This window comes from Leuresthes tenuis, unplaced genomic scaffold (genome assembly GCF_036924035.1).
Source record: "Leuresthes tenuis unplaced genomic scaffold, fLeuTen1.0.hap1 SCAF_7, whole genome shotgun sequence".
Lineage (NCBI taxonomy): Eukaryota > Metazoa > Chordata > Actinopteri > Atheriniformes > Atherinopsidae > Leuresthes > Leuresthes tenuis.
The window spans coordinates 10,428,979-10,453,462 of NW_027325361.1; the positions used below are offsets into that span (position 1 = coordinate 10,428,979).

Sequence of the window (24,484 nt, forward strand, 5' to 3'; positions counted from 1 at the left end):
ATGAGCTAAAAGGATGAACACTGCACAAATAGTAAATCTCCACTTACTGATCGTTTGGCATGTCTGGCCTGTTCATTTGGGGCTTCCATTAACTCCATGATATACAAATGTTTATGACTGCAGTGCCACATCTGCCCATCTGAATCCATCAGATATCGCAAAAAGAAAAACTTGAATAGGAATTCATTCAAGCCTTTTTGCACCTGGAAATCATAATTTTAACTCAGTGTTAATAAATCAAACACTTTTTGACAAGTTTAAGTCATAATATTCAAAAACTGATCGAAACACAACAGTAATATAAATATTGCTTACCGAGGATGTGACATCAAAGTGAAACACCTTGAGATCTTTTTGTTTTGGAGTCTCAAACAAAGACTGGAGAACCTTGTGGTCATCAATGCTCTGTTCAGTTAGTCGGATGCACTTCTTGAATGCAGCTCCCTCTCCAACATTTCTCTCCAGCTTTTCATACAGTCTTTGGACATATAACGATTTACCTGAAACGGTGGAAGAACTATGTATTATCTGGCTGGCTGAAATCATGATATCAAAATATTCATAATAAGTGAGTGGAGTATATTACAGTTGCACAACTCCCTGATTAAAACCGGTGCAGAGAGGAAATGATATACTACTACTAATAATTTATTATTAATAACTGCTGTACATATAGGACTTACCAACTCCTGCACGATGAGATGCAACAATGCCAACAGTATGGCCACCTTTGAACCCAGCGTCCTTGTGATCTGAAGGGACAGTGAAATGCCTGGACAAGTACTTCTGGATCTTTTCCAGTGGTTCTTGTGGCACAAAGTCTCTTTTGTACTGACTGAATGCAGTTGGAATGTAAGTGTGTTCTCTCTCAGAGCTGCAAAACAAGACCAACCTGTAGAAGTGTTTAAAATGTTTGCACAGTCTCTGGTAACATTTCTCCATTGCACAGCTAACTTCATAGGTTAGCTGGTCAACCCAAAGCATTGTGTAAATCTTCTGGCCAATTTCACCTGGTGAGAGACATCTTCTCAGGAAAAGCTCCACTTGCTCATAAGTCGTTGATGGGGTACACAAGAGAACCTCATCGTAACTCGGCAGAGGCTCATAGTCGCTGGTCATATACAAGCAGATACTTGAAGTCAGGACATCATCATGTGGGCAGATCAGGAGATTTGGTTGTTGCTGTTTAAGGCCTTGTGGAAGACTTCTTCTGAGTGAATTGTCTTTGTTCTCTGAAAGCATCGGTTCTTCACATTCATCCTGATCTTGGTTTTCTGTGTCAGACATCATTTGTAACAGATGGCCGAAACACCTTATGTCCAAAAGGTCATGGAAAAGCATTTGCTCATTCAGCATGTAGTCACGCCACAATTCTTCCAGTTCTTTCAAACCAAGAGTCTGGTCAGCCTCATCTGCTCTTTCTTCGTTAGTAAAATGGCTTACTCTGCCTTCAAATGTGTCACCTCCTTCATTATTCATTTTGCCAGGCACATATTGGTTACAGAGTCTTTCCCATGATCTCAAGACATCTGATGTTGTGCAACTTGGTTTGATGAAAGAAAGCATCATCAGTGCTTTCTCCTCTATTTCTTCATTCATACTTGTTGGAGTCACAACACTGCAAAGGTAGAATATTTGTTCTGCTGTGAAGTAGTTTAAGTAGTAGTGATCAGATCTCTGTTTGTCCATGAAGTTTTGCCAGTCATCGAGAAACAACTCCATCTTCTTGGACAAAGATGTAAGTTGTTCAACTAGACTTCCATATACTTGAAAGTCATGTGTTGTCTTGCAAAAAGTGATTCCCATAATGATACATGGGTCATTCTGAGGTTTGCAATAAATCTTCGCTTCCCAACTCCTGAAGAGTGGGTTCCCTGCAGCATTAAGGTCTACAAATGCTTTGGCAAGTCTTTGGACATTTTCAAACACCTGGATATGAAGAAGAGGTGACATTACAACTATTACCATTACATTCTTGCAAACAGTCCGTTCATTTACAAGAAGACTGACCTTGGTAACAACATTTCTTTGTATAAAATCAGAAAAATATTCAACCAATATACTGCACCTCAGTGAATTGTTCGACTTCATTTTGTTGCCCTCTTCCAGACATGAGCATAAGCTTATTTTGCAGCTCCTTCAGATCCTCATAGGTACATGTCATGCTTTGTTCTTGTCCATCCTGAATTTGGAGTGTCAGGGAAGTCTCTAAATTGAGCTACAAAAGAAAATATCAAGATAAGAGTTCTTCAGAACTAAATAAGATCATATATAGAACCAAGTATGGTAAATTTGATTTAGTTAACTTATATATACACAAACATACTGTTTAAATTGAATTACAGTACATTCATTCAATTAATTTCATATCACACCATGATGTCTGTTTTAGTTTAGTTTGGGGTTTGATTTCAGTTTGGAGATTTAGTTAATATTTTGGCTTCATTTGTCACATTTATGTATTTGTTAGATGCTTTTATCCAAAGTGACTTACACTGGTAGGGTAAGGGGTTCTTGCCTGAGGACCCCTACTGGAGGTAGTACCTTTCACACAGGGGATTTGAACCCAGGTCACCCATATGAAAGGTGTCAATCTTACCACTACACAGTATCTACCACTATCCAGTCTCTCATGATTGTTACCAACTCAGCTACGCCTTTAAAATCAGCCTAGTTCTAGTGCTGATTCTTTGCTGGAGCAGTGACCAGGTTCTGGACTTGTTATGCCAGAGCATGCACCAGCACCAGGTCCCATATCTGAGCAAAGTGAGAAGCTGTACCTCAGGCTACAGAGTAGACCTCATCTACCTCAGAGCTACTGCACTGTTGACTCTGTGAATGACCCCTCACAAGGGTCTCTGTGTTTCGCTGGATCGGCCAATCATCTGAACGAGCCCAAAAGGGTTTTTGTCGTCAATTGCCTTGAACTGCCTCACCACTCTGCCCAGTCCCCAAGTTGCAACTGACATCCTTGGAAAGCTTGGTGGTGTTCCCTCCTCCACACCCACACTGCCCAAATAGCCCCATCTTTGTCATGTTTCAGTTTTGATTATTTTGTTTCAGATCCTGTTTAATTTTGGAAATCACTGTCCCAGATTTGTTGTTTTGCTTCCTGTGGCTTGTTCTCCTTCTCTGTGTTTCCCTGCCATACAACCCATCTGCTTTATTTGAACATATTTAGGCCCTAACAATACTAACACAGATGTTTTGCAAAACAAACTTTTTCTTCTGCATTTCCACCTCTCATCCACATGCAAACAGGGTTTATTGTCTAAAAAACCCAGAATTTTACAAATGCTTCAAAAGAGAATATTTTTAAAATTGACATTTTAATGTATATAGATAGCAAACAGATATGCAAACAGATAACGTTTACATACAGCTTGCTTCACGCATGTGTACTATTGTAGACTGTAATGTGCACGCATAGAAACCTGCAAAAAAATGCACCTAAATACCAGTTTCTTTACTTCAAGCTAGCTTTGCTAGGGCAAAATATATGTTATATATAAACTATATATAACATATATATATATGGTAACGCTACACCATCTTACAGCCTCTTAAAGATGACTGCCGTGTCACATACTTTATTATTGAGCTACAGCAATGTTGGTCAATATTTCCCTGGGCCTTCAATGCCATGTACTGTTATGTAACATGGAAAAACAACTCTTCTTCATTGTCTGACCAAGCCAAACATCTCATATTTGTCTTACAGTTTCACCATTGCACTTGGGCCATTAGAAAGGTTTAGGATATATTATTGAGTTGAAATGTTCAGTGAAAAAAAAAAACCCAGCTACCATTGTTTAGCTTCTGAAATCACTATCAAAGAAGAATAAGCTCACTGGGCATTGTCAAAATGATCTCCTCCTGTATCTTAACGTGTCATTAATGTAGACATTATCTAGAATTTTTTACAAACAGGGACAAATATCTGTTTGACAAATATCTGTTTGAATTAAAAATGTATCTGGAATAATGTAGTCATGGCCTAGGTTTGTATCCAAGCTTCAATTTGGTATCCTGCCTATTGCCTTAGTTGTTGACTATCACTCTTTAGATTTTCCTCCCTTCTGTGTTTTTCATACATTATTGGATTTTAGTTTTGATTAAACGTTGCTTTTTGTTTGCAATGCTTACTTCCTGAGCCCTGCATTTAGATCTTCATCCTGCTTAACACATTAAGTAAAATACATTTAGTGTACCCGTTTTTGGTTTTGGGCCTTGATGATATACATTCCCCTTTCGTTAATGGATGTTGCCAGGGACAGAGAAGAAAATTCAACAGATCCATGGGTTTCCCTTACAGTCTTTAACCATTTCAGTTGACGTGCTGTATCGCGCTGAAATGAGACAACAAATAAAACCTTTTTGTTATTCTGCAAGTTTTGTACACAAAATAATCATTAACAAATTTATGGGAAATACCCTAAATTACAGGTTTCAGTGATAATGAACACACAGGGATAACCTAAAAAAGTATAGGCTTCACTGTTTAAAGAAGTTAAACAAGACACATTATCAGCCCATCTTTTTTGGAGATTTTGACTTGCAATCTGCCTGTTATCATCTGGCTATACATTAACTCCTTAATATTTGCTCATCTCCTCTCTTCCTTTCTAAACTTCCTTCCATAACAATTGTCTTGCATGATTTACTTAAATCTGTTTGAATTCTATCATTAGTGGGGATAAGAAACACTTGCATCTTGTTAACAAGTTTGTTTGATTATCAATTATATCTATTCATTCAATACTTTCATAATGAAAGTAATAACATTTCTTAAGTCCTATTGATGCCTTAATTATTTACTCATATCAAGTAAATATTGTTAACCTTAATCTGTGTTAAACAAAGTAAGCCCACCATTTGTACACAGGGCATTTTTTATTTCTATCTGATATTAATTGTAATCTATTGGCAGAAATTAAATATTTAATTATACTTATATAATCATGCAGTATCTTGTGTGAATATACTAGCTTACTGTCAGCACTTCTCAGACTGTTTTTAGAAATTTAACATATAAATGGATTTATCACTTCAGTGTCTCAAAAACTGAAGCAATGTTGGGACTATCTAATGTACAATTTAGTACGATACAACATCAATCTTAGTTGTGATCCCATACGCGTAGCTTGACTAATTGATTGACTGTAGTACATGTAGGACTTGGTGAACTGAAGTGGTGCATTGAAATAATTCTTAACAATAATATAATCTGGACAAATTCTGAAAACTGCTTACTCCCTAACTGTGGCAGCTACAGTAGCAGCAGCACAATGCCATATGAAAGATTTAGCCTTACCAACTTATTGGGCAATTCTCTGTCATTTTCAAGTGCCCTCCACAATGTTGGCAATGAGTCCTTGAACCTCTGGAAATCAGAGTCTTGCTTCAGCCCGTACAGCATAGATGAGTAACCCTGGACAGCATCATGAAAACAGGCCACTCGATCCACATCCATGTCATTCTCTCCAGCAGAGATGGATGCCAGGTCAACAAAAACTTTAAGCTCATTGATATCTGCAATTATAAAAGTAGTTTAGCTACAAACAGATATTGTGAAAAATACATTTTTACCAACAAATGGTATGTACTGTACCTTCAAGTTCTTTCTTAATCCACTCAACAAACAATGTGCTTTCACTGAGAACTCGAAGACATTCCTTGCGCTCATTTGTAATGTCTTTTACAACATCTTTTGCACGGATGAAGTCGCCATCTATGCAGTTCAGATTGTTGGTCTTAAAGTTGGCTTCATTCTGAAAAATAAACATTTTAGAGTTAAATAATAAATTATTGATTAATTTAAAGCCTGGAGTCAAGTGTTTCTTTAATTCTTTATCATAATTTAACTTTTTATGCGAAAAAAAAGAGAAAAAAAGATTCCAACAATAAATATACATAGTAGAAGATAATCACATATGGACATTCATTTACTCTCCTCTTTAGGTCTGCATGATATATTGATTCAGCATTGGCAATGTTGTGAATGCATAACAGTTATATTACAGGAATACAATGTTAAGTGTTTCAAACTCGTTATGCTACACTTTTTTTGCTGCATAATACTAATTCACTGACATATTCAATCAATTTGCCACTTTTTGTTCTGTGAGAGGAGTAACAAAAGGTTGGCTTTCTTGCTCAAAACTTACTGAAGAAGTTTGTCTTTTCTCTCTTTTTAGATCAAACTCAAAGAAAGAGTAATAATTTTGCCACACAGTTCCAATTTGTAAGTTTTAATGTGACCAATGTAAAACATAACTCTAAGGAGGAGAGCAGTAAAGGTGGACTTTCAGTATAATAATCTAACAATTACAGTAAAGGCACTGTGGGGTTACATGTCTGGTGATGAACTGTATTGCATTTAGGTTCAAGTACATAGAAATACTTTTACTTTACTTCAAGTATGTTTAATGCATATGTTCATGTGGAAATAATCAAGTATTTCCATATGAACATATTCAGCTCATTTAAAAAAAATGCCTTTACTCAGTATCAGAAAGCAGAAAATTAAAATAGATAAAAAATTTTCCTTCAGTATATAGTATATGATGTGCATCTGGGATCCATTTTTTGCAGCCAAACACCTTTACATATTCTACTTTATACATAAAAAAAAATAGAGATAATCTCTTGTTAATGTCAGTTTTTTAAAAAATGGCCTATATAGAAATATTTCTGCTTCTCCTACATTGTACGAGTATTGAAGATACGTACCATTTGCAGCAGTTTCTCCAGAACTCCAAAGTCTCCTTCAGGGCATATTGCTTTTCTGATGTCCATGATGATTTGGGAAGACTCGACAGCTAAATCAAGTTCCTGATACTGACGAATCTGTTCAACTGTTTTCCCGATCCAATTTCTGTTATCAGATGGGTTAGTTCTGCACATGATGTCTAACTCTTTCTTCATGACTTCATACCCTCCTTTATAGACCTTAAAGATGCTGTCTACTTCACCCAGTGTAAGTTCCCCATTCTTCAGACTGTCATACAGCCCTTTGTATTTACTGTAGCAGCTCTGGAATATTTTGCTGTAGATCAGGTCAAGAGTGTAGATGTCTTCATTTCCTTCATTGTGGTCAGTGTCATCTTCATCAGATTGGTCCTTTGACAGCTCCTCCACTTGGTTCTTCCAGCACATTTTGAAGATAGAGCTGTCTCTGATGCCGTGTATCTCTGAAGCCATTTCATAGGTTGTATCATCAAGGCCGAAGAAAGTGACTTTCCTTGTTGTCACAGAGGTTTGCTCACCAAGTGTAGAAACTTCCATGAATTCATTCAGATACATTGTCTCAATGTTCTGTTGAAGCTTTTCGTCCACCCCCTGGAAGTCCACTGCGGGTTAAATAGAAATTACCATAAATCAATTGTATTCTATGGCATTACATCTTCTCTGTCCTAATCACAAAACATTAGGATCCAACCCAGTAAACAAAAAACAGTCTGTAAGGTGTCCATATACTTTGCAATTAAGGACTCCCTGTTAGTTATGGACACGTTATTTGAGTGTCAGTCCTGTGTTTAGATCTGGTCATTAAGTATCCTCAGTTTCCCTGTCTGGTTCTCAGCTCCATTTTCACACCTGTCTTCTATTCAATCAAACAAAACTGCAGTCACTGCCTCATCAGTTATATTTTCACCTCAGTTGCATTCAGTCTTTGTCTGAGCCTTGCCATTATATACTCATATTTCTCTGCTATGTTCCTGTTGTTGTTAATTTTCTCAGTCTGGTTTTCTTGTAGTTCTATATATTTTTTTGTTTTTTGGTGTTGAGGCTAGTATGCGCTTCTTTTCATAGTTTTTAATTAATCAAGTTTAGTTTCCCTCAACCTCCAGCTACTTCTGAGTCTGCATTTTGGATCCTTCTCCTCTCTACTTCATCACCAATGACAATGTAGCCTTTTTTGGACAAAGCAAACTTGCTCAGTAATGTCCCATTATTCTATTCAATTCACTTTCAATTTAGTTTATTTCAATAATACTTTTATTAACAGAATAATTCCTTAATTAATGACTCATTTATTCAATTAATTCTTAATTATTTAATAAGTTGATTTATCAAGTACTTTATTAACAAATCTCTCTCCCATCCACTCCTCCTTAAGAAGACTTAGTATAAGTATATATATATACAGTAGGTGCAACATACGTTCACTGCTCAGAACTGTTCACGCATTCAGATCACTACTTGAGGCCCACCACTTCTCCTTGGCTTTCAGTGTGAGTAGAGTTGACATCTTAATCATTTGTATGGTGAAGCACTTTTCATTATTTTATTTGACTGTAAAGCAGGTTTCTATCTTTAACCTTAAAGTTAATTGTTCTCAGTATACCAAGACTACGTACCTTTGACATGTTCTTTAAGCTCCTGGCAGAATTGCAGGAGACCGATGACCATTTCTTTCTCGGTGCGGACTGCTACTGCTGCTTCTTGCCTTTGTTTCAGTAAATTTCTCATGTTTCTGTCATCTTTGCAACGACCATCATCACAAAGGTCATCTAAAACAACATACACTTAAATTAACACAAATGTAGAAGGAGAATCGCAGCCACTGATTTTTTTATGAGCATTCTCCTTCCTTTCTACAAATATATGTTTCTGCAATCTATGTGTTTTTTAAATTTTTTTAATTATTCAATACAACACATTTGAAATTTACAAGGGGTCACAAGTGCAATTTCTTAATAACAAGTTAATAACTCGTTTGAAGTACCAATCCATCCAATTACATTATATTTTTACGTTATTTTTTTCATCCCAAATTTGACCCATAGGGATGTCCTCTGATACAGAGGAGACATCCCCTGTCAAGAAATACGACTAAAACAAATATTTCCACAGCAAATCTAACTTTCAAGAGTGTTATTGGCCAAGCTATAAAGTTATTTTAAAGAGAACAGAAGCGGGAGGTGGAGATGGAAGCCAAAACGATTAGGATTTAAAAACATCATAATTAAGTTTAAGAAACATTATTTTAATAAAGCAACGTGGGGAGGAGCAAAAAAATAAATAAATAGAAGTTTGCATTCACCTATTTTCATCAAATCAAGAAACTCTTGTTTTCTCTGGAGAATCTGGCTTAACGTCTTCATTTGGATTTCTCCACTGAGAAACTTTTCAGAGACAGACTTGAATGCTGTAGTTGCCAAAGTAATTCTGAGTTGTGCCTCATCTGACCATCTGTCAAACAGTCCTCCTCTTTCACCTAGAAAACAGTGAAAATACATTTTAGAGTTGAGTAGATGCAGCGATGAATGACAGTTTATTACAAAGGTAAAACTAAAGCAATGCACTGCAAGCCGGTCTTCACTATCTACTATGATTGTCTCCCTTTCACACACAATCATGTTTCCATAACATTAATAACATTGCTCACTCATAAATTCTTATCAAGGAAAGTGAATCAGATTAATAAGTTTATTATTAATTATTATGTGAGCAGCATAAAGGATAATAATTATTTTTATCAGAAAGATTAACCCAAAGGCTCTACTAACTAGCCAACTTCCCCAAACATTCCTTCATCCCTGCAATGTGACTATTTCCAAAGAGATTTTAAACCTGGTTTAGGTGCTACAAAGCACTTTACATGTGTTTTTCATTCACACAGACCATCACACAGACTCAATTTTTATCATTTATATGCACACTATATACAGTTGCACATTGCTTTCTCGCTACAATCCCACACCGATGAACATTTTGGGGACAACGTGGGATTTAGTGTCTTACACAAGGACACTTTAACATATGGGCTGGCTAGGGATCAAACCACCATCCGGTTGGAAGACGACCACTCAACTGAGCCACAGCCATCCCATATATTCATCAATGTCCCAAAAATATTCATGTTTATTTATATATCAACTGCTCACAGTCCTTCTTGTAATATTTGTTACAAATTTGTTACATTTACCTGACATTTTGAAGACAGTTTTTGCCATGGGCCAGTTTAAAAGGTGCTGAAATGTCAGGTCTTCCCCTTCAACATAATCTCCATTGGCATCCGTGGGCCATGACTTCAGCACAACAACTGACATCAGCTTTCCAAACTTTGTGATATCATGTCTTTTCAACAGATCTGACACTGTTCCAGCAGATTTTTTCTAAATTGTGAAATAACAGAAAAATTTTTTATAGAACAAAACAATTACATAAACCAAGGATCACCACCATCAGGATACACTGAGGTAAATTTTAAATTAATGCTTTTCTTGTCCCTCTATGTTAGGAAGGAGTAATGAGAAATATTTCTTGTAGGTGCTCTCCTATCAAAAATATTATGTACAAAAAATGCCCCTTGCAACAATACAACAGACACTAAGTCATTAAATCATCCTCATACTGGGAAGAAAGTTCCAGTTAACTTGAAATCCACCCATGTGAGATCATAAGCCACTCGCTACTGCGGACCTCAAAGTTTGAGGGTTTGCCACGGACACACCCTTCAGACTTTGGAAAAGTAGATAACAACTTTTAGTCCCTCATGGCCAGACCAAGTTTGAAGCCATTAACATTACATCTGTAGGAGGAGTTTGAACAGATGCGAGGTGTGGAAACGGCACCAATTTGCAACTTCCATTCAAAATGGCCGACTTCCTGAGGACCTGGCACCATGAAGTCCACTGCTTTTTTGTGCAGCTGGGGCATGATGAAGGCATGTACCGAATTTCTTCCGCCTACGCAAAACTAAACGCAACAGCAGGGGTATTTAGTAAATGAGTAGGGGGCGCTACAGAGTCATTTTGAAGCAACTGCACTATAACATAAAGTGCACCAGGCCCGATATGCATGGCAAAATAGGTGAGTTTTGGTGCATGGGAAAGCACTGAAAATTGCGAAAAATCCGTAAAGAATAATAATAGTAAGACGAAGAACAATAGGGCTTCGCTTTTCATAAATGGGAAGGATTGGACCAATTAATTTGAACCTTAAAATTGGTTCTTCTGAGAAGGATAAAATAACACAAATTTGAATTCCTAAGAACAATCATAACACATGATACTACTAAACATTAATCAACTGCTTTTAACTTTTGCTGAAGTCCTACCTGGCAAATACCTGCTACTGCCTCCACAGCACATTTCTCCATTGTGCTGCATAACAATGGACTTGCTTCATTCAGTTCTTCAACCATCTTAGAGTATATTCCAATTTGATTAATGGGCTTTTCCTAGCACACAAGGACATAGATTGAGTTTTGTGCCTTAAGTAAACAGCTGAAAATACAAAAATGCAATCATAAAACCAACAAAAATGCAATCATAAAACCAGCTTTACTCGTTTTAGTTTTCCTTCAAAATCGTTCATGAACTTGTTTCTCCAGGATGAAGTGAGTCCGTCATGACTGAAGGACACAGAGAGCAACTTCTTCCATACCTACGACAGAGGCATGAATTTTAATAGAGGAGTACTGCACACAAAGGAAAATTACCTCTATTCAAAGAAAAATATTGCATTTCATTACTGTCATTCATTCCCACTTACCCTAATTTCATCCGGGACTGAAGGCTGAGCCCAGTCATTGAGGAGATTGTTTTTGAAGGTATTTTTTCTCCATTCCTCAGTCGTTTCTAATGTCTCACCAATTGACTCTTCAAGAATTCTCTCTCTTGTCTATTAAAGCAGTTATAAAGTTAAAGTTAAGATGGCTTACCTTTTTTAAATAGCTGTTTTTCTTTAAATACACATTTCAACATGAATCACAAGTGTGCATGTACTTGTGTACAATTATTATGAAGATACAAAAAAAAACTATGAACTGAGAATTTATCCAAGTTTCATTCTTTACAAAGGACAAATTTTCACATTTAAAAAAAAATGCAAAGTTCCTGCATATGAGTGGATGCATTTAAAAGTCTTGATCAAAGCTGTACGAATGGTCAAAAAAATGCAGCAGGTTTAACAGAGTGATGGCAAGTCTAACCTGGGAATCAGTGTGGCCGTATGCCTGTGCAATCAGACACACCAGATCGAGAAACTGAAGAGGAACATCACAGCGTTCTGGCTTTTTTATGGAACGGCAAATAGAACCATGAAGCCTTACTGCAGTTTTAAGGCAGTGCTCTCCGTATTTGTCATCAAAACTACGAGAAAACAAGGATTTGCAATCAATATCGACACAAAAATGTATGGACCTTGCTCCAGAGACAGTGAGAGGAAGTTCTGCTTTGTTTTCTCTTACCTTTTCTTGTGAAAGCTTTCCATTCTGATGAGATTAGATGCTAAATCTTTCAAAGCCTGTTGTCAGAATGTCAGAAGTCATACTTAAACTTTCATAAAACCAAGGGAAAAGTTCTTTATAGATTTATTAAATTTTTCCTTTGTCACATTCTTTCCATTACATGATTTGCTATTCGGGTAGCATAAGAATATTATTGCTGATGTGAGGATACATACCATGTAGGTGGAGTGAGTCATGTCAGCTTTAAGGCTGATCTGCAAATATTTAAGGATGTCAAGGAGCTCAACTTTCATGCTGGAAATGAAGCTCATTGCATCATCCACAGGCAGCAAAGACATCCAAGAGAACAAAAGCAGACGATCAATGTCCATAAGGTAGTTATGTTCTTTCATGGTCTTGATCTGAATCCTTTAAAAAAAACGTCAGAGATGATTATAGTAACCAGACATATACAACCTTGTTTCAGATTATGTTTATGGAATAAAGACATTTCCCACCGAGTATCTTTGTTGAAATATGTTCCTTTGCTGCTTCTCACATCTGTCCAGACAACAGACTTTGGATTCATGTCGGGTGGAACTGGCTCAAATGGCTTGCTTTGTCCTCTAAGAAGATGAATCAAAGGGATGGCCAAGACCCACTTCTCAGTGTGTTGTCTGGCAAAATGGCAAAACATCTCAACTGCATCTGCAACACTAAAAAAAAAATGCTTTGGATATTTCTCAATTTTGTAAAATTGAGTGAATTTTGGTGAAGTGTAATATAGCACAGCACTCATCAGCAACATTCAACAACAACATTGTGAAAACTTGAAAACTGTTGTTTCTTGTGTAGATAAACCTTACACTTAGGCTCCATAACGTAGGCGGTAAGCCTATTTTGAACATGAACTTAACCACTGCATTTGCAGAAATAATTTCTCAAAATATTGTTTTTAAATTTGTCAAATAGAAATAAAATTGTAATTCTTTCCCGATATCAGTTCAGCAGAAAACATGAAATACCACAATGTGCTGTCAACATTTTTTTTTTTTTATAGTCTGCTAGACTATAGGTCAGACTATGAAAACAGCATATATTCTTTGTTGTGGTCCTGTAAAATATGACGATATGCTGCTCTGGATTCTTTTAATTTTTTCTCCATTTGATTTAAGGTTTTGTTTTGGCGTGGATTTGTGCTTATCCCCACCATCCCCACCGGCAAATCGCACCCTGCTTATACACCAAACTGACAATCAGGCATGTTTGGTGAGTTGATGAATGTCTCTCTTTTTTGTATATTTGCCGTGTGTTCCCAGTGACGGTTGTGGTTGCCCGTGAAAGAGTTATTTCTGACTGGCTGATCAGCAAAGTGAATGAGTGCATGAGAAGGTGGGCAATGGAAGGGAGGCAGCAATGACAAAAGAAAGCTGCCAGCTAACTTTATTATATTACACACAATCTCTCAGATCTCTTGTCATCATCCATTATTGCTATTATGACTATTACATTAAGTCAAGGCATGTATGTGTAATACTGATTGTTGCACTGAGTATTTAGTAATTATCTGCTCATGAGCACAGACAGTGGTGTCTGTGGGCAAAGATAAGAATTTATCCAACTCCACCAACTTTACTTGGGCCAACAAACAAAATATGTCAACCCGTTATCTGGAGAAAATAAGCCTTATTATGTGGTAATAACAACATGAATGTATCCATTATTCAATCTTCATTTTCATTATCATGATTCTTTTTTAGCATGTTCTCCCCATGTATGCGTGGGTTCTCTCCGGGTACTCCGGCTCCCTCACACCGTCCAAAAACATGCATGTTAGGTTAATTGGTGACTCTAAAGTCCTTAGGAGTGAGTGTGAGTGTGCATGGTTGTTTGTCTCGCTTGTCTCCGATGACTGCTGGGATAGGCTCAACCCCCCCCCCCCCAACCCGACTGACGGATTAAGCGAAAATAGATGGATGGATGATTCTTTTTAATGAAACTTAAGCAAAAACTCACCTTCTTTTATCTGTCAAGGGGTCTGCAAAGTTTTTCCAATAATGGTTGAAATGATGTTGTGGCTGTCTTGGCAGGCAAAGAAGTTCACATAGACTAGATAGCTGATCTGTCAGGTAGTCCTTCAGATATTTGTTGCAGACAAGCAAACCCACGACTCCCAAATGCAGGGGGGATAAGAGCGTTGTCCCCGTCCGGTTGTTGGTATTAGTATGAATAAATTCAACCAGAAAACCTTTGAGTAGTTTTTCCACCTGGAAAAAGGATTATTGCAATCTTGTTAGTTCTCTGCAATAAAAAAGCTTGATGGAAAATTGCATTTATCAATTCAATATGCAACAGATTTTAGGTCACCATTGTGAATGTGCATATGAATTGTTGTATAAAACACCTGGCAATGACATTTACCTCTTTCTCACCATATGCCAACTCCCAGCGTCTCTCTGTACCATCATGAAGTAACGGACAGCTGTATTCATGAAAGAACTGCTGCAGTTGGACAAAGAAGTTGTCCATATTTTGTTCATTCCATGTCGTAAGAAGATCAAAGATTATCTTTAGCATTTCCTTGCCAGCAAGGTCTCTTCCAGTCATCACATGTTTCCTCAAAGAATCCCATGGCCAGGTGCGCTTAAGTTCAAGATGGATGACATCATCATACTGGTGCCATGCTCCTTGAAATTCAAATAACATGAAATTAACAGGGATCATGTACTACACTGCATGCTTTTACTGGAGTTTGTTATACATTTAATCTTTACAATCAGTCCTCTTTTAAGACAACATAAAAAACAATTATTATTCCTGTTTGCATTCCTTGGGAGCTCACTTTAAGAACCATTAACTTTTAAACAGATCAAGTGCTTTAACCATAAATGGTCAGTTCCTCGGCATCTTAAGCGTCAAAGTCTAGTACAGTACATGTTGTATAAAATATCATCATTCAGATTATTCAGTATAAAAGTTTTTATTAATAACAATATAACAACATATTAACAAGCATGCATCATTGTACAGCTTATTATATAAAGAAAAACAAAAATATGGTATGTGGTCAGAGAGCCACAGAGAGGGACTGGGATAGTGAAGTGGTAAGATTGGCACCTTTCATGTGGGTGTGCTATATATATACAGTAAGATAATAGTTGGCTGATAAGATTTAAATTCACACACTTGTCTGTCAACACAAATAAACAGTCGGGCATGAGTGTAAATAAGTAAATTCAGTATACCTTCATGACTCAGAAGATCCTGTTTGATTGACAGGCACCTGTTGACATATACTTTTTTTTCTTTCTGGTAGATTTCCTCAAACCCACATTCATGGTTATTTCCTCTCCCTTTGTATATTAAGTACTTGTATGGTATGCTCTCCTGAATTATGCTCCTGGGAATCAAAACTTGTCCTTCTACAAGATGTCTCTTCTCCCCGAGATCTCTGTCAAACACAAAAACTCATTATTAAAGTTGGGGCAAGCAAAGACTTGGCTAATACTGTCTAACAATAATAATAATAATAATGATAATAATAATGACTTGTACATTAAAAAGAAGACACAACTTCACAGTCTGATTCAATTGTTTCCTTTCATAAAGAATTTAAAAATCTGATTCTTTATATTTATATATCACGGCAAACAACAGCTTCAAAAGATGCCATACCGGGAAAAGAACATTTCACCACCGATGTTTTCCCAGGATCCAAACAGCTTTTCAGACATTAAGAAAATCCTGTCTCTCTTTGGATCCATGGGGGGATCGTTGGAAGTAACAGCATGAAAGTACACATGTACCCATTCACTGTTTGGTGAACTAAAAATAAAAAATCAAGAAGAAACATATTAACTTTCTATTTTCTGTTTCACATAAAGTACACTTTACATAATATTTTAGGCACAGTTTCAGTAGCTTTGGAGAAGACATATAAAAATACATCTAATTGTCCCACACTTACGTTCGTAATTGAGTGGAACCTTCAGAGATGTTTGCTGCCACTGGACGACCTTTTCCCTCATGACTGTGAGAGTAGAGGGGAGGTGGCTTCACAGAGACATTTAAATCTTCCTGGATGTGTGGTTGCTGTTCCTGTTTCTCTGGCAGGTGAGTGCTTGTTTTCTTATCTGACTGAGCATCAGCAGCCTTTGATGAAAGTAACAAAAGGTTGAAAAGTGAAGCCTTGATATCATATTATCACGTGTATTTTACAATGAATATATAAACAAAATTAAATAAAATTATGATATAGTCCTTCATGTTTGTACAATTATTAGTATCCAAATGATTAAAATGCTATAAATTTGACAGATAATCACCTCAGTGAATTTGTTTGGCACTGGACATGGATCCACAGAGGAGCCATCATCTGGGTAACTATCATCTTCAGCTGCTTGGCTTTCTTTCCTGCCAGCTTGTTCACTGAATGTATGTACAGCAGACTTAATGTGAGTCCCTTTATTTTCTGGCTTTTCAGAGATATTCTGTGTCTCTTGAGATGTTATTTGATCTTTATCTTGTTCAGAGGCAGGCTGCTTTGCTGAGCTGCATTCTTGAGGTTGTTGTTCAGATGATTCAGGTGCAGAGGAAATGGACTCTGTAGTTAATGTAAGTGATGGTGCATCGTTAGACAGTTGTCCAGATGCAGTGTCTCTTTGCTTGTCATCAGAAATCTGCAGCACTTTTGGGTGGTCTGCAGAACCTAAATCTGATGGACCTTTTGTTTGTTGCTCTGTCTGTTCGGTACTGGCAGGTGTAGGAGAGGGCTGTGTTGTAGAGACAGATGGGTTTGATGCAGGATTAGGCTCACTAGAGGCTGTCGAGGATGGCCTGTTGTCCCCTGTACAAGTTTCTATGAGCTGAGAGGTAGCAACTAATTTTCCATCTGATGGAATCCGGTTGAGGGATGAGGCTGTGGTTTTGGTTCCCACTGAAACTGAGTTAGTAGCGCCATCTGATGGTTCCTTTGGTATAATGCCATCACTAGTTTGCTCTGAGTCATCACCAGCCAGTTGCCCCTGAAAACAAAATAAAACAAAATAAAACAAATAAAATATGTTTAAATTCTTGAATATTTCTTGAATGCAAACTTTTCCTGTAAACATTATTCACCTTACTTTGTTGAGTGGTGAATATTAATATCTATAAAGGTAGAAGGCTGTGCCAGCTTGTTCTTTGTAATTCATAACTAGCATAACATAAAGGTTTTGCTCAATGCCTTAGAATAAACAATTCATCATGCAGATGGAACCTCATCAGCCTGTAGAAACTGCTTGTCCTTTTTATGAGTTTGTTCACCGTGACAACTAACATCAGTGTAACAAGCGGGCGAGTAATGTTTGCATGTGAAAGTGAAAGAAAACAAGAAGTACTTTGTTTTCAGGAACCTTGAATAAATTCAAGGATTGTTGCATTTTCATTGAGCCATGAAATTATATAAATAACTGATTCTGAGCATTTTCACCTTTATTTGATGTGTGTTTTCTTGTTGATTTTCCACGTCTTGCTCCTCCTTTCCTTTCTTTTCCTTTGTGACTGAGGACTGAGGCGCTGATGTGGCACCATCTATAAAACAATAAACACATGTAATATAATAGTTACATATTTAGTTTTAATCTTATCTGTAAGAGAAAAATAAGACAGTAAGGTTACAACATCAAGACATTTAGATTGCTCACAGATATCGTATAGGAAAAAAGGCTTAATCTTTGACAAAAAATCAATACTTTTGCTACAGAGAACCATCAGTTATCGCTTAGTGATATAATTTCTTATTCTATGTAAACATCCATCAGCTGTATTGTGTTATTGTTGCACATGAGCCCTCTTTTTCCATTAATACAAACACTGATCTATAGATGTGCACCTAAATGACAGGACTGAAATCTATAAGCTACCTACTAAACTACAAAGAGTTTTCTAAGAAACTTACCTTGGACTCTCGTTTGGCTCAGAACACATAACTTGAAGCCACACTCATGACAGAATTTATATGACTTCTCCACCTTATTTCCACACTCAGGGCAAAACATTATGTCCCTGTTTAGCCAGACAACAGGAATAATTGTTAAGCAGAGTTTATGATTACTTCAAAAAATTATTTCACCCTGTAAATTTGGGTCCTCATTTTCACGAATGCTGAAGTTTTACAACCCCTTTGAAAGAAATATCTACCCACTTCCTGCTTCCTTTTTTTTAAATGTTTCAAGTAAGTGCAGGATGCTTAAAGAAATAATAAAATTCAAAAGGCGCTGTATTGATTAACAAAAGCAAATGCTATTATAATGCACAGATACATTTAAAAGAAATACAGTTCTTAGTCATACTGAAATACCTCTCCAGAAGACCGAACATCATATTTGTCATTACAGACATAATGCTTGAATACTCAACATATACTCACACTTATAGAATAAATATAGTGGATAAGTTGGATGAAATTGTCACACAGCCTACCTTCTTTACTCTTCCTCCTTACATGGCTGATACTAAAAAGAACAACCCGATAGCCAGTGTTATATAGCTCACTGAATGGTATGAGTTTACTTTCAATTTCATTTACTGTAAGAGGTGTGGCTGCTTGTTTTGCAGGATTCCTTGGACAATACATAACTGAAAGATTTTCCCTGAGCTATCATGTGCTATGTGGAAAATTAAAAAAAATAAGTGTTTGTTTGAAAAAGGAAACTTTGCGAAGTCCCTATTCCTACAATAATTAATTATTTACCTAAGTCATTCCTAATTCATTTTCTGGAGTTTAACTAATCAACTCATTGATGCAGCTCTGTGGGATCGGATCTAGAAGATCTGAACCATAAAACATGTCTGATGTAGTGTATACTACAGGTACAATGTTTATAAAATCTGTGTCAAACTATATATGATAACAATAATAATTATAATAATGCTGATGCTAATGCTGATGGAATATCATCATTATCATAACTATCATCAGAATTATCATTATTATTATTAGAACAATGAGAGGACAAAGAAGAAAAGCAAACAGCTATTACCTTTTTTTTAAATGCTAACAATGCTGCTATGATCTCCAGTTTCAGATCAGACCTCCACACCCAGTGAATACTAGCAGTGGCCATAAGGTGGCGATATTGACTTATATAAAAACACCGTCTATATAAATACTCTGTCAGTAATCGGAAACTACATTAATATATTTCTATATATCTTTTTCACAGCAGACATTTTGACATGTCATGTATGTATGCTTTTTTTCATGTCCAGGTTCACTGGGACAGTAAAAAGGAATGTCTTTAAGGTCATCTATTACACATGTGGGTTTTATGCTGTGTCAGGTCAAAATGTCTGCTGTAAAAGAAGCATTCTAGACTTGTATAATAAAACGCTGCACACCTAATAGAAATAAGCTTTAGAATAAGGAAATAAGGTATAGTAGTAATGTTTGGCTAATAAATTGCTGTTACAAAAGATGTGAATGTTGATTTATATGTATGTCAAAGCCCAAGAGCTGAATAACTAACAAGTCTGCTGATAAAATCAGTATGGCAGTCCAATATCAGTTCAACACGCCCATCTTCAAACAGCTCCACACACTGGAAACTTTAAGCTTTAGCAAACAATGTTGTGTTTTGTGCATGTTGTGGCTGACTGTTAATTTTTCATACTAATATTGTAACTTAAAGTTGGAAAATATGATTTTTAAATAACCTTTGGGAACTAATCATAAGACCTGCACAACTCAACAGTTTGTACTCAAGACACTGCATCATATGCCATGTTATGGCACGGTTTGGTAAAGCTATTTATTTCCTAATGATATAAAAGGATGACACCCCTGTGAGTAAAACATTTTTCATCATCATACCTTAGTTAATTACTAAACTGAGTAATCTTTGTGGCGTCTATAAATGACTTGTAACAGCGGTTGATTTGCCACAAAGACGCGCTTCAATTGCACTGAAATTTAATTTTATGTTGCTTTGAGTCAATGTGCAGAATATTTTCTTCTCATAATCCATGCATGCATATCCAAAATGGCATTTGAAAGGGAGGAAAATAACACTATATTCCACTGCGTCTGAGATCGGTGCTCAAGAACCATGAAAATCATATAATCTCTTTGCTAGGTTCAGTTGTTAACCATGCTAACAGGCTTAGACGGTGTGTGTCAGTGTGTGTTGCAGTGTGGGGGCGAATCGCAGTGCTGGGTTGTTGAGTTTTCCCCCTCTTCCTTACCACCCACACATCTCTTCCATACACACACATCGCTGCAGTTGGTAGCCAATCAGTAACTGTCCTCCTTTCTATTGCTTTTACCTGCGTCACTCTGCATGTGTTGCCATGGTGATCACTGATGCTCCCCCCACACTTTGTGTCTCTGCTCTTCCAGTACGAGGATGAAGCCAATTTGTGGTTGCTGATGCAGACAGGCTGCAGACGTCATCACTTCCCTTGGGAAGAAGGCCTATTTTTACCAGCAGGCACAGAGTATACCAAGCTGTCAAACGTATTTATGGAAGCTCTTCCGAGCCCTGCCTGCCAGGAAATATCTCTTACCATGTACCTTTATGTCCATTCATATCACAAATATACTGTTCCCTCCAAGGCATAATTATCTTGTTCTGGTATCTGTGATCTGTGATCATCTGTTCTTCATCTGTTTCATCATATTCTATACCCAAATGGAGATTTCACACATCACTCATTCACCATATAAAAGTCAGAAGTCATGATAAATAAACGAAAACCAACCTCTGGCACGTTCAGATTTTTGCTATAGGAGATATCATCCAAATACTTTCCAGCTTGTAATACCAGAAAAGTTAAATGTGAAGGAAGTTAGAATGTTATTACCCACAGGCTACTGACTGGTCATTATGAAGTCAGGAGACACTGCATGTTACAGTGCGGTAGATGTTGGAGGCATAGTTGACATAATGAGGTGAAAAAAAAAAGTAAAGCCTTGTGGGGAAAAAATTAACAAAGGTGCCAGACACTACCAGAAGTCAAGAATGTACTGGATGATAATTCAATTTATTTTAAAAAGCATCTTTTGGGAGTTTTTAGAGTGTTTTATTCAATATGGCTTAATGCATTGATCAAATCTGTTGCATACACTCAGAAACTAAACTGGGGAAAAGCAAGCTAATCATTTCACAATTCAGTTTTAAAAATGTTAGCCTCACCTTCTCAGTAACAAGTGAACCAGCTAAAACACAAGCTGCAACGATAGTAAAAAGGTAGTTAGACAAATTATAAATGACAAACCCAGTTAGCCTTGGCATTATGCATGGGGAGTTTAACCTTGTGTTGATTTTATAAGAAAATGACATCTCTAATCTCATTTGCTTTTAAAATTACAGTTTGTAACAATAACAAAGATATATATATATATATACATATATACATAGAAGAGCGGCCATATAAATACCATAACAGGCATGTGAAGGAAGAATATTGTTCAGGAGGCAACAAAGAAGAAGATTGAGGAGGGTTTAGTGGTTATGAATGGTCTTTTGTGAGACGTTTGAGGGTAAATATTTGAGTTATTATGAAATACATTACGCAATACAAAGAAAACCAACAACAAGTGAAAAGACCTTGTCAAAGACCTGAAACATGAAGAGGCAAAGCAAATGAAGGAACGAGCAAACACTGGTGTGGCTTATTCTAGAAGGAACTTGCTGATAAATAATTAGACTTAAGAGTGAACCCAAAGTGAACGTAGTCTATATAGATGCAGTTTGTTGCTAGCTAGTGGGTGGATGAAATTTGAGATGGTTGCTATGAAAAACTTGACCTCTAGAAATTAAAATAGTTTAATGATTAACCATGGTTAAACCAATGATTAACCATGATTACCATTTAGTACACTGGCACAAAAATTTTTTAGATATTTACGTAATTCATAAATCACATTAAACTACAACTAACACTCATGTACAGTATGAACTCATACTGTGCACAAACATGTGATAAACTGGATTTCACCATGATATTATGTCCTTAGTCCTTTAAAGCAAGTACATGTTTCAGGAAATAGTCATCGGCCTTCAAATAGCTTCTTCACAATACTTAATTCAAGTACATATGATACATGTAAATTAAATTCATCATCTTGAAAACACCCTGGAACAAACTGCTACAGCTAAGCAAGCCAGCAATCCTCTATGGTTAGCTAACAACCATGTTATGTCGCTAGCTAAGTAGCTAAAAAGTATAAACCAGTGGTTAGCTATAACTAGTCCACCATGTCACTCATTCCTGTGAGACAACTCGCAAAATAAAATCTCTTCTCCTTACACAAATGGGCATATAAATACATTTCTCCATCAAGTCGAACTGACTTGATGTAGACAAAATGTATGTATGGATGAAAAATTACAGATATAACAAATGATCTTTTCCATTTCCATTAGGAAACCACATTATCTGCAATGCAGTTTGACACATGCATACACGTTATCTTGCATTCGGAGTATTCAGATTGCCCGATTTGCATTTCTGTGGACTGTGGACAAAACCTGGGGACACAGTGGAAACCATCACGAGACGCAGAAACAATCACATCCAGTACTTTCTTTCTGTGGGCTGGCAGTATCAACCACTGAGCTGCAGCACCAATGAGCAGTAGCAGCAAAGTTTCTGTTCAGATGTGGCACTTCAACCTGTTGATCTCCCACACTTTCCTCAAAGGCTTTATCTGCCAACACATCCAAGACCTGTGTAGAGACATATACACACATAAATAGCAGAAATGGTGGCTATAAAATTAAATATATCATTATGGTATCTGGTAAGATATAGTATAAAGCAAAAATAAAACAAACTATGCGGTCTCAATGTGACTTTTAAAAATGTTTCCATTAAATGTAATTTACATTTTTTCAGTTTCAAAATTGAGCTGGAAAATGGATGGAAACCTTCATTTGATATCTACAATGCGCTTGCTTTGACATTCAACATACTTTCACTCAGTAGAGGATCACAGAGACGAGTTACTGTATATGTTACTGCAATTGATTTTATGGGACTTAGATTACTGTAGCAGCTAAATATCTTTCAAATGTTTTCAATTGATTTCAGCCGATAACACCAAGTAAGATTGATGCACTCTTAGTAAAAGAGTACATAGCGAAAAACCATGTCAAGACAATGACAAAGAAACAAAACAAAACAAGAAAATACTACTAATCTAATCTAAAATACAAAAAAGAAGTCTATTCTTTTTCATATGGTTAAACTGAAATCTCTTGGTGACACGTGACTTGTAAACTGTAAATATGAGGTCATTTCAGACTGTAATTTCCCGTAATACCACGAAACAAGAGCTCTGTAACAGTAACATCTATGTATGGAAAACAATGATAATAATCAGTAATTACATGTCTTTGTGTTTCTACAACAGCTAAGGTACAACAATGGGAAGATGTAGGCCCACTGAGGTTTTGTGGTTAAGAGTTTGAAATTGTTGGTGTGTATTTGTGGGTGCACAGGTGTGTGTGTGTTTTTTTTTTTTTTTTAAACCAACCTTGCACACACACACAATTTTTGTCACACATGAGGTTTCTACATCCCCCGTCAGTGTGGAACTTCACCCACACTGAAACTACGTCATCCGGCCCAGTGGAGCAGCTTAGTGGGACTCGCACGTATACTCATGTATCTATAATTGCTGTCAACCCCTTAATTTAGCATGAATATACAGGGATGAGCAAACAAAGAAGCAAACAAACAATACTGAACTGAAAATAAGCATTTGCTTTCTCTATACTGCACACTCAACAGTACACTTTAAATAGATAAAGAAAAGCAGAATGCAATTTATGCAAGTAATGATAAGATATCAACTTGTTAAATAATTTTTTTATTAAGCTTTTTATACAGTCGTGGTTTAACTAAAGGTAGCTGCATCACTCAAAATCATCAGTAATTGTTCCCCACAGCGGCTCTCAAAGGCGGATTGGAAAGCTAACTATCCAAGGCTAAAAAACATTTTTTAGGAAAATCCGCTGGAGCCTATCCCGGATGTCTTGGGCGTAAGGCAGGGTACACCCTGGACAAGTGGACAAACAACCATGCTCCTAGGGTTAATTTAGAGTCACCAACTAACTGGTGGACAGAAGTTGAAGCTGAAGCATCCAGAGAGAACTGACGCATAAGAACAAAGAAAGGCCACAGCTGGGATTTGAACCAGGGACCCTCTTGCTGTTAGGCAACAGTGCTAACCACCACATCATCATTATCCCCGAAGTGAACTATTCTAAAAATAAAATCCTTTCAGCTTATAAAATACCTAATTACACCCATGCTTGC

At 36.8% G+C, this 24,484-nt stretch overlaps 1 protein-coding gene and 1 long non-coding RNA gene across 2 annotated transcripts in view; both read right to left on the bottom strand.

The window, feature by feature from the left end:
- The window catches only part of LOC140311732 (E3 ubiquitin-protein ligase rnf213-alpha-like), a 41,443-nt gene extending 24,928 nt beyond the window's left edge, over positions 1–16,515 (bottom strand). Inside the window, exons 1-24 of the mRNA XM_072389228.1 lie at positions 16,507–16,515; positions 16,149–16,333; positions 15,857–16,006; positions 15,427–15,632; positions 14,603–14,868; positions 14,198–14,448; positions 12,700–12,897; positions 12,418–12,610; positions 12,203–12,258; positions 11,945–12,104; positions 11,506–11,634; positions 11,299–11,397; positions 11,069–11,191; positions 9,935–10,124; positions 9,050–9,223; positions 8,364–8,516; positions 6,733–7,352; positions 5,612–5,771; positions 5,315–5,532; positions 4,212–4,349; positions 2,069–2,218; positions 684–1,929; positions 316–500; positions 48–203 (exon numbers count right to left, since the gene is read on the bottom strand). Coding sequence (XP_072245329.1) covers positions 48–203; positions 316–500; positions 684–1,929; positions 2,069–2,218; positions 4,212–4,349; positions 5,315–5,532; positions 5,612–5,771; positions 6,733–7,352; positions 8,364–8,516; positions 9,050–9,223; positions 9,935–10,124; positions 11,069–11,191; positions 11,299–11,397; positions 11,506–11,634; positions 11,945–12,104; positions 12,203–12,258; positions 12,418–12,610; positions 12,700–12,897; positions 14,198–14,448; positions 14,603–14,868; positions 15,427–15,632; positions 15,857–15,945 — 5,160 coding nt within the window. The 5' untranslated portion in view covers positions 15,946–16,006; positions 16,149–16,333; positions 16,507–16,515. The remainder of the gene's footprint in view (positions 1–47; positions 204–315; positions 501–683; positions 1,930–2,068; positions 2,219–4,211; positions 4,350–5,314; positions 5,533–5,611; positions 5,772–6,732; positions 7,353–8,363; positions 8,517–9,049; positions 9,224–9,934; positions 10,125–11,068; positions 11,192–11,298; positions 11,398–11,505; positions 11,635–11,944; positions 12,105–12,202; positions 12,259–12,417; positions 12,611–12,699; positions 12,898–14,197; positions 14,449–14,602; positions 14,869–15,426; positions 15,633–15,856; positions 16,007–16,148; positions 16,334–16,506) is intronic.
- Positions 16,516–18,237, bottom strand: LOC140311733 (uncharacterized). Its single transcript, XR_011916926.1, has 3 exons — positions 18,120–18,237; positions 17,652–17,752; positions 16,516–17,205 (listed from the first exon to the last, which is right to left on the bottom strand). It is a non-coding gene; the product is annotated as an uncharacterized lncRNA (long non-coding RNA).
- Between the last annotated feature and the right edge of the window lie 6,247 nt (positions 18,238–24,484).